The 10,507-nt window shown below is 34.5% G+C and overlaps 2 protein-coding genes across 2 annotated transcripts in view; one reads left to right on the top strand and one right to left on the bottom strand.

The window, feature by feature from the left end:
* The window catches only part of LOC107877787 (histone-lysine N-methyltransferase ASHH1), an 18,546-nt gene extending 17,134 nt beyond the window's left edge, over window positions 1-1,412 (top strand). Inside the window, exon 10 of the mRNA XM_047393962.1 lies at window positions 853-1,412. Coding sequence (XP_047249918.1) covers window positions 853-1,149 — 297 coding nt within the window. The 3' untranslated portion in view covers window positions 1,150-1,412. The remainder of the gene's footprint in view (window positions 1-852) is intronic.
* Window positions 1,413-3,137: 1,725 nt separating this feature from the next.
* LOC107877786 (macrophage migration inhibitory factor homolog) lies at window positions 3,138-7,014 on the bottom strand. The gene is made up of 3 exons (XM_016724510.2): window positions 6,449-7,014; window positions 4,273-4,473; window positions 3,138-3,446 (listed from the first exon to the last, which is right to left on the bottom strand). The coding sequence occupies exons 1-3, from the start codon at window positions 6,557-6,559 to the stop codon at window positions 3,411-3,413; spliced, it is 348 nt and encodes a 115-aa protein (XP_016579996.1). The 5' UTR covers window positions 6,560-7,014; the 3' UTR covers window positions 3,138-3,410.
* Window positions 7,015-10,507: the final 3,493 nt, after the last annotated feature.

Genomic DNA, 10,507 nt, shown 5'->3' with positions numbered 1-10,507 from the left:
GGGTCGGCGCCGACGGTCGGCGACGGGGGCCGGTGACCGGTGCGAGCGAGAGAGAGGGTAGGGAGGAAGAGAGAGAAGAGAGGGTAGGGAGATCAAATGCTAGATGATATTTTCTTTCCAACTATTATTTACTGAGCTGTGTAAGATCCTCTGTATATCCAACTAAGCTTCAAGTAACTGCTCATCCCTGTTAAAAAAATTCAAAGGTCTTCAAGACTTGGAATTATGTGGTGTTCCCTTGTTGATCCTTCCTGAGTTGCGCAATTTCTGATAATATCTGCTAATCTGACTAATGATTTGCTGCAACATGATCCATATGCACACAACATGCTTGAGCTTAGTGTGGTAAGTCCAAATGAGCAGGGAAATTAAACTCACAACAACTGAAAACATATATCACGATTGCAAGGTTCTACTGATTATCCAAACCTCCCACCTCTCAGCCCGAGTCCTTTTCTCTGTTGGAGCATAGCAGCTGTGTCTGTTAGGTTTTTACATGTTTTATAACAGCAATGGCATCGTAGTAGTGTCTAGGAGTTTTCAAACACGGAATGGTAATGTGTTGTTGAAACTCCTTGGAAGTTGGAAATGCTTTTGGCATTTATCAGTGGATTTGGCTCATTATCTATTCTCTTTCACTTGTGAGAGAGGTAGAGGCTACACGAAAACTTGACGGGGGTTGGCTGGTTGGATAGAATGCTTCCAGGTAGAAGCTGTAGGTATGAAATGCTCGCTGATTTTGTGGAAGGAAAACCTAATTGTATTCGTAAAACTTTTGCCAATGTCATGCAGGGATAAAAATTGAAGCCGTTTTGTGTAATTCTTCTTAACCTTTTTCCCAATGTCATGCAGGGGATAAAAAATGAAGCCACTTCAAAGCTCAATTCCGTATATGAAGAAATTCGTCCGACCATTGAAGAGCATGGGCTGGACAACCAGGATAGCGTGTCGACCAGTGTAGCTGAGACGTGGATTGAAGCACACTGTTCTAAATACAAAGCAGATTTTGATCTCTACTTTTCTGTGATCAAGAATGTAATGTACCCTCATCCAGCAACCGACTCGTTTGCCGCAGGGCCTTCTGAAGGAGGAGTCGGACCTCAAACAGCCAATGCTGAAGCCAACCCTCCCTTAGGAGGAGCTGAATGAAGCATTTGGCAAATCAATGACCTTATCTCTCGATACTAATACCGTTCAATCTTCAAAAATTTCAGACAAATTTCTGTTAGTTAAGTGCTAATTTTACCCTCCCTAGAAGCCCTCACCCTCTTTGCTCCTTTGGTGACTTGAACATACAACTTTAGGGCGGGAGTTGACCATCCGAGCAACTTCCTCTAGTCTGCTGTTAGTTAGTAGTCAGACATGGAAACTTGTTCTTTTTTATTTTTTAAATAAAATAGACTTTTGTTGCTTCTTCTGTTGTCTTTGCTCAGAGTTTGAACACTGAACTAATGGTTTAGCCTATTACTGAATCCTAAAATGATGGTTGGATGTGTCATTACTATACTTCCCAAACCCCTTCATGTTTCATGATAGCAAATTTATCCTAGAGATGTTTTCCCTGCATATACACACCACAAACAAAGTTAAAACAATTTATGATGATTCATAAATAACCAGTGCACCTATTGCAAAATTTTACTTTTGATAATAACATTACAATGAAGTCATGACTGAAAATCCACACTTTTAAAATTTGTCGCTCTCAAATCGAAAGTTCGTGCATATATGTTGTCTCGTAACCTGTAAGAATTTTCATGTATGTTCATCTTTTGCAAAGATAAATGAAACAAAAGATTAAACTAATCCTCCACGTTGGAGTTAATCTATCACGGTGTTTTTCTCACATGGCCAACTTTTACATTGCACTTTTAAGAGGATATCAATGTCGACAACATGAATCTCAATCATGACAAAGAAATTGACACAGATAAAAGGAACATATACATTAGAAATATAGTCTATAAATAAGTACTAGGAGAGACACTTTTGTACCCTATAAAAGCAAAATAAGTACTAGGAGACAAGACACTTTTGTACCTTACAAAAGCGAAATAAGTAAAAAGGTAACATGTATCTAATTAAAGTTCGATTATTTATTTTTGAAGGTCAAACAATATCATCTTGATCTCGACAAATAAATCACCATATCACAGAATGTGGTCAATAAAATGGATTGAGAACCCTGATGTTTAAACTTAAAATTTTAGCGAAGGTGAAAATACTAGGGGATTTTGTTTCATCTTTTATCACCATATCACAAGATGTGGTCAATAAAATGGATTGAGAATCCTGAGATTTTAACTTAAAATTTTAGAGAAGGTGAAAATACTAGGGTATTTCGTTTCATCTTTTCAAGACTTCATAGAGACAGTTACCCGATATCTATGCGCTGGTAGCAGATAGTAATACCTTTGAATCAATTGAGGTGCTCACATCTGACTTGCACACCATAGTTTTACAGAAAAAAGGCTTTGATGTCAAACAGAGCCGGTGGTTCTTGAGAAACACATAAATTTTCCTCTATGGTTAATGAAAGATGTGAGAAATTACAAGAAAATCTCAGGCTTATTAGCACCCAAAGGAGCTGTAGTTCCACACTTCATTTCAAAGTAAGTGGTGTTTTTACCCTTTTTATTTTATTTCACAACAAATGGTCTTTCTCAAAAATCAAGAGTGCATTGATTTTCTTCTTCCAATTATACGCTAATTTAAATGAATGGAATTTTGCATAACCACAAAACTGTTAATGAACTACTTTTTGTCGAGGCATTTGATTAAGTTAGTAAAAACACTTCTTACTTTCTAGGAGTGAGTAGTTTTCTTAAGGGGTGCCCAAGCTAAAAACACCACTTATTATGAAACAGAGTGAGCATCAATGCATCATCACTCTTGTATTTATTTCTTCCCAAAGAGTAATGCTGAAACAATATCACATCGGTGTGTTCTTCAAATTATCCTGCTGGCCATTAGACATCAGATTCCATGGTTATTGTAAGTTTGTACTTCTATAACTTGTAGATTAGCCCTCAGTTCAAGGGACTGTACATGTAAATTCATAGGGTTGTACTCTGACTTGTATAAGAACGTAATATAAATCTGTTAAGAATGATTTTAGTTTAGAGGACAGCAGAAACTAAATTTGGAACGTAGCCCTGTGCTGGACATTCGTTAATGCTGAAATATGCATTACAATTTTCTATTTCTTAGCGCTACGAAACCTGCAATCAAGCAAAAATTTTTACAGACCTTGCACAATATGTGTATAAAAGTATCACAATTGAACATTTCAGAAAGGTTCACTTCTTCTGTGAGACAGTCACAGTTGAGAGCAAATGAAGTCTTAAGCTGCTGCTCAACCAAGAAATTCCTTCTCCAGACCCCAGAGCAGTTATAGTTAAGCAGGCTCATCAAAAAGTTGAGCCATTGAACCCAAAAAATGGGCGCTGCATACAAAGAAAAAGAGATTTTTGGTTAAGATATAGCATCGACAAAACCTATACATTGATGTAAACGCAGTCAAATAAAAAAATGAATTGACAACACGAGATTAATGCACAAGAACCCGTCCAAATGCAGCAATAACTCAAGTTTGGGCTGGTTGAGCATAGCCAAGTGCAACCAAAAAGTACGTTACAAGTAGAGTATTTACTTATTATGCATGGATTCAGATTCTTGTTACTTCTCTGGGATTGATGCATAGTTTTTTGTTCTTGTTGAACAGATTCCATTAAAAATAGAGTCAATTCCAATAGGATTGCAGGATATTTCCACGATGCATCCCAAGATCGGTAGTTTAACCAATCGGCAATCAGTTATGAGTAGGATTTTCCATACACTGTGGACTACTAAATTCCTAGCAATAATGTAGTTTAGGAGTAATCAACAGAAGGACATCCTTCAACCTCAGCTATAATTAGCGTGAAAGTAGTTTTCAAGATGGTTACTTTAAGTAGTTATTCTCCACAAATATCAGAACAAAGTTTACAGCTATAATTTATATTCGTAACTTACATAAGTTCAATATATCACACAACTTTTAAAAACATAAACAAGGTCTAAACTTTGCTAGTGTTGATTGAACTGGTTCTGTTTGAATCCAGGTGTCTAAAAGGCAAGCAGTAAATGATTCCTTTAGTTGTTCAAGACAAAGGGAAGAACATTGCACATAACCTGGAGGGTGTGGGGTGTGTGTGTGGGGTGGGGTGGGGTGGGGTGTGTGTGGGGGGAACGCAGAAGACCATTTCCTCCTTTTTTCTTGTAAAGACTTACTGGAGAATCATAAAACTTTATATAGAATCTGTCGCTGTCTATTGACAGCTTTGTCTGAAGAATCTCTGCAATGGTTGAACTGAGTTTGCCATTCACACTAGGTCCAAGACCTCCAATGGAGATTAATTCTCCAAATGCAGCAGGGGCTTCCGTACCAGCAAATGCAATAGGAACTCCTCCATTCAACAAGATCATCACATACTGGGGAAAAACAAGTAGAATTATGTCAACATAATTTCACAACAGTAAACTGACTCTACCATAGAGAGAAACTAACGATAATCAGATTATACTAAACTTTGCACAGTATAAGCTCTGCTTAAATAAACTCCATCTTCATACATGGAGACTCTGGTTATTACAATCAGCAATATGAAAAATAACCCGCATTTAAGTCACCCGCAATTGCTGGAAGCCTTACGGGAAAAATGGGTACTAAATTTACTTTTATTGCTGTGAAGACATGCTTAGAGGAACTTATATTTCCCTTATACTAGCAAAAAAAGATATAGAGTCGAAGGGGAAAACCCAAAAGTTCTCCATGCCACAAGAATCGGTATCACATAATTATTGGATTCTGCATTTCTAATCTACCAACATAAATGTGATAGAAAACCAAAGAAGAATTCCTTTCAGTTATGATCTCAAATTAACAAACAATAATTTACAAGCAATAGGCAACGAAGACTTATCCTAATGTTCAAGGTGGATGTTCTCAGTCTCAGGTCCAAATCCCATGAAAATACGAATTCACGTCCAATTTAAGCATCAATGTTCTCCCTACTACCATGTGCTAGTATACTGAATTCTTCCTGTTATTGGTGTAAATATTTATAGAGCTAAACAACTACCTTGGTCTCTCATAGCTAACCTGGTCATTCATGGTTTTGAACGAAAAAGGGCTAAATCTATCTTAAACTCATCTCACTTCCCTATTTTTTAAAATTATCTCCTTTACTATTATCTTCTCCTTCTTAAAGTAAATATTTCCTTCAAAATTTTCAGTTTATAGTTTACATGAAACTATATGTTAACTGCCCCCGACCCCACTTCGTGGGAATACATTGGGTATGTTGTTGTAGTTAACATGAAGCTTAAAATTTCTATAAAGAAAAAGTATGTATATAAATAGAATTTCCCAGTTGTTTATATATACCTATGACTCGTAAAAAGAAGGGAAATAAAGAAAAGAAATTTAGGAAAAACAAAGCAACGATTTGAACCACTTTCTCAACCAATGTTTTGAAGGAGGAACAAAGGAACAAATGAAACTAATGGATAACCCCACACAAAAGTTCTTTTTTATTTTTTTGGAGAATGATAAATCTAGGTGTAGGCGAGCCTTGGCGCAACTGGTAAAGTTCACGGGTTTGAGCTGTGGAAGCAACGGATTGTAGTAGGCTGCGTACAAAAGACCCTTGTCGTTCGGTGTTTTCTCAGACCCGGGCATAGAGAAAGCTTAATGCTCCGGGCTTCCCTTTAATGATAAACCCAGGTAAAAGTTCTTTTCTTTTTCTTGTTATCCCATCCGTGAATATGTTCCCACTTAACCTCCACATGACCCTCAAGTGTGGTGAGATGGATAATCCGTCTCACTCTTAACCTTACCGCTTGGCTCTTCAATGGGCCCTATCTGGCTTGACAATGGAGAAAAGAATGTAAGGAGAGTTCTCCCTTTAATGGACCCTATACAACGCTAATCTGAGCAAGTTGTAGATTCCGGATAACATATGGTTATACCAACAACAACAAAACACTAAAACTCCGCAACAACTGCATACCTAATGTAATCCACGAGTGAGGCCTGGGGAGAGTAGAATGTGTGCATACCTTACCTTTGTGTGTAAAACAAAAACTCCACAGGACTCAAAAACCTGTGTTAGCAACAAATGAGGCTTGCTCAAGTGGTTGAATACTTCTGCCATAAGTTGAGGCTAGTGGAAACACTATTGATCCTCCCGGGAACCTCTATAAACTTCAACATGGCTCGAATTATCAACCTACTACTAAATCAATATCATTCCAAACATACTATTACAAGTAAAGATAACTTATAACTACCACCAAATAACAAGTTAACAAATATTTCTCAGGGGAGTATTATCAAACAGGTATAAGTCAATAATTTGAATGAAAACAACAAAGCCCAGCTGGGGGGAGAAAAATGAGTTTTAACTGATTCAGGTTTTCCAATGATTTTAGCAACAGCTTTAGTAGCATCCTTGAGAATATCAGAAGCAACTACTGCATCTACTGGTACATTTGTGAACAGGTTCAGAGTTGGCATTGTTCTTTCTTGGTGAATTCTTCTCTTCTTGAAAGAGGGAATGGGTGGTTTACAGTTAAGAATAATCAGTTTAGAGACATTGTTGAAGGTGTAAATGATGCTACTCTTGTTTTTATATTTTAGCGACGTAGCGCAACTACACCACTAAACTATAGCGAAAATTGTGAAAAATACACCTAAACTTTAAAAACTTTACCCATTTTATTAAAGTTATGTTTCACATCAATTTTCTATATAATTTGGAGGGAGTAATTGTGCATTATCTCTATTTTAGTCCATTAAATTTATTTTTTTTTAATTTAGAAAAGTCATAAAAATATTTTAAACTTGTTCGCTCAACTTACTTTTAACACTTTAACTAAATATACATTTATTTACCCCCTTAACAACTTTAAATTAAATTAATATCGCCGCTAATACTGACATGACATTTAAAAAAAAAAAAGAAAAAAAAAGCGCGTATTTTATTAAAAAAGAGAAATGATCCCACTTATATATATAAAATAAAAAAAAAAGAAACCCAACCCTTTTTCCTCACCCGCACCCCACACCCCTCGCCCCAAAACCCTCACCCCTTCTGATCTTCTTCATACACTGCGATCCCAATCTCCTTACTCCTTCGTCTAATTCTCTATCTCCATTTCTATCACACTTCATCAATATATTTCTTCAAGAAAGAAAAAAGCATATATGAAAAAGTTGTGAATTTCAATAATACTTTTTTCAAAATTCATTATTGAGAAGAAAAGAAAGAAATATATAGTCAATTTAATTCTTCACAAGTCAAATAATCTCCTCAATTTTATAATCTCTACAAAAGTTCAAATTGTGATCCAAATCTCATCAGTCGACAACAGTTTGGTTTGCCTGAATTCAAGCCCAATTTACTTACCTTTTGAAGAGGAGAATCCATTGAACTTACTGTTTGTATTGTAGAATTTATGATTTTTGATTCCTCTACTGAATTTTATCTGTTTTGATCATGATACATGAACGACTTGTTTTGTGCATTTTTCAACGAAGTAGAAAGAGATAGGTGGTGGTCAAGTGGTTGTTGTTATTTTTCGGCGGGAGTCGACTGAATCGGAACAATTGTTCGATTTTTTGGTCGCTGATTTTGTATTTTAAGGGGGCGACATCAGAGCTGGTTCACCGGAACAATGAGCTCCGGTGATGAACGAAGTATTTTTGGATGCTGGTTGTTGTGTTCACAAGTGAAATCAAGGGAGGTAGGAGTCGATTTTGCGTCAATGGACAAGTTTCTCCATAGGGGTCCGATCATGATTTCTCCTCCTATGTTTATGTAATTGTTGTTAATTGTTATTGGAGACGTCAACGGCTCGTTCACCCCCTCCTCCAATTTATGTTCTTGGTTTATCCTCCTGCGTATATAATCTGCAGGGGTGGGGGTAGACGGGGGTGGCTAGAAAAAGAAAAAAAGGAAAGGGGGGTTGAAGAAGATAGAAAATTATGGAGGGAGGGGGAGGGTTGAAGAAGATAGAAGATAGAAGATAGAAGATAGAAAATGGGGTGGGGTTGGGGGTTGTATTTTTTTTATTTAAAAATCTTTATATATATTTATTTATATTTTATATATATTTAAAAAATATTTTGCTTGCGTGACTCTGACGTGGCATTGATGTGTGGACGAGTGTAACACACTCTCGATTGTGAGAGTGATATTCAGTTTTGAGGGGTGAAACTAATACACTTTAAAAATGTTAAGGGGATAAATAAATAGAAGTTAAGTTTAAGTGCTAAAGTAAGTTGAGCGGATAATTTCGGGAATTCTTTTCTCTTTTTAATTTTGTTGAGTTAATCGATATAAAATGGAGAGAACATGATCAAAATGGTCCTTAATGTGTGGGGTTGGATTGTTTTAGTCCCTTATATATACACTAAATTGAAATGGTCCATTGTAAATAAAAAGTCGATGATTTTGGTCTTTACACCGTAAACTAACGGTGCAAATCAGAACTGCTATTAAAGTTTCTGTAATTATCATTTGAATTAATCCTTGTCTTATTTGTCTGCTGTCACCACCAATTCAATTCAAGTGATAAAGTGCAGGTTTTAACAAATCAAAAGCTGCTGATCTAGTATTCTAAAATTTTTTTATTGTTTTCTTCCATATATTAATCAGTGAGTTCATTACAGCAAACGTAAGCTAAGCTACTGAAACTTATATTGGTAATTATTTCGTCAATCTTTAAATTTTTTATCACTAACCAACAAACATTCTTGACCTGGACGAGGACAATAGTGAGAAAGTGGTGTTAAACAGTTGGGGATCGTTTGGTGTGAGGTGCTAAAACAAATAATCTCGGGATAAAATAATAAATTCCTGAATAAAATTTTTTAATGCATGTTTGGCTGGTAATATTTGGGATAACTTATTTCAGGACTAATAAATAGTACCGAAATAAGTTATCTCCTCAATTGATGGGATAACAATCCCATCATAATTTATCCTTGGGATAAATTTATAAAAGGACAAAATTATCCCTACCTATATTCATGCACGGGCCACTTTATGTACGTACGTATGTGCATAATTAATTAATCAATCTAACTCAACCACTTTAGGCTATCCATAAATTATACTGACATAATCATATACGTACACCAAATAGTAAGGTAGTAATTTTATATTTATACAAATGATAGACATTATAATTTGTCTATCTGGATGACTAACAAACATAGGTAGACATGTTAAATAAATATAAGAATATTTTATGCATATTAATATTTTTCACATTTTATGTTAAACATTTGATGAATAATAAACTAAAAACTTTTTATAAATGCATAAACTGTAGATAAGTATTAAATTTTGTTTGTTTTAAGATGAAATTTGTAATGAACTAATCTTCAATTTTTTTTTATAAATATTAAAATTATTAGAGTTTTAATTAATCTATCTTCAATTGAGTAATATTTACCAACAATCTAAATTACCCCCAAACTCACAAATCCATATTAGCCCCTTATAACTAATTTTTCAGCCTAAGACAAATTTAATTAACTAGCACATGCCTTGTCGTAGTTATAAGCCATTGTTAAGCATTTGAATTGAAATAATTGATCACTATATTATATGAGTGATTCGTGTTCACAATTGACTCCATTGTTCAATTACATATTTTAAATTAAATATTTTTTTAATCACTTGAAAATTGATATTGTATATATCAATTAAAATAAAGTTTAATATTCTATATTATATGAGTGATATGTGTTTAAATGAAGTGACATAAACAACAAATCTTCTTTTACTTTAAGAAACTTGAATTGAAAGTTTCTATTTCAAACTAAATAAGATATAGTAAGATTTATTTTTAAGCACACACGGCATAATATGAGAAGGCATATGCAAAAAAATTAAAGCTAAATAAGATGAAAGTTTTATTTTTAAAATACACATGATATAATCATGAAAATGCACACACACACAAAAATTAAGCTAAATAAGATGAAAGATTTATTTTTAAGAATAAATATTTAAATCTTGAAAAGAAATATATAAAAAAAGTTTAATAAGATGGAGGGTATTTTAGTAATCAATTAATTTATTCATAGAAATTATACCATGCATATTACTTTGAATACACGAAACCAAACACTCAATAAAAAATAATCCCAACATTACTAATTCAGTATAACTTATCCCATCATAATTAATTTTATCATAACTACATTCCCAACCAAACGACCCCTTAGGGTGTGTTCGGTAGGAAGGAAAATATTTTTCATGAAAAATAAGTTGGTTTCTTATTTATTTTTTCACGTTTGATTGGTGAGTGAAAAATATTTTTTAGTATTTGGTTGGTGAAGGAAAAAATATTTTTCAGAAAATACACTTTAGTGTTTAGCTATGAGTAGAAAATACTTTTTGACCTTGGAAAATATTTTTTTAGTGTGTGTTTGATATGGAGGAGGAAAACA

This window comes from Capsicum annuum, chromosome 7, assembly GCF_002878395.1.
Source record: "Capsicum annuum cultivar UCD-10X-F1 chromosome 7, UCD10Xv1.1, whole genome shotgun sequence".
Taxonomy (NCBI): domain Eukaryota; kingdom Viridiplantae; phylum Streptophyta; class Magnoliopsida; order Solanales; family Solanaceae; genus Capsicum; species Capsicum annuum.
This window is presented reverse-complemented; position numbering and strand designations above follow the sequence as displayed.

Coding starts and splice junctions, on each gene's coding strand:
- LOC107877786 (XM_016724510.2), bottom strand. CDS start 6,559: ATGCCAACTCTGAACCTGTTCACAAATGTACCAGTAGATGCAGTAGTT. Junction 4,474..6,448: donor TCATTGGAAAACCTGAATCA/GTTAAAACTCAT, acceptor GTTTTTCCCCAG/TATGTGATGATCTTGTTGAA. Junction 3,447..4,272: donor TAAAGTTTTATGATTCTCCA/GTAAGTCTTTAC, acceptor CTTTGTATGCAG/CGCCCATTTTTTGGGTTCAA.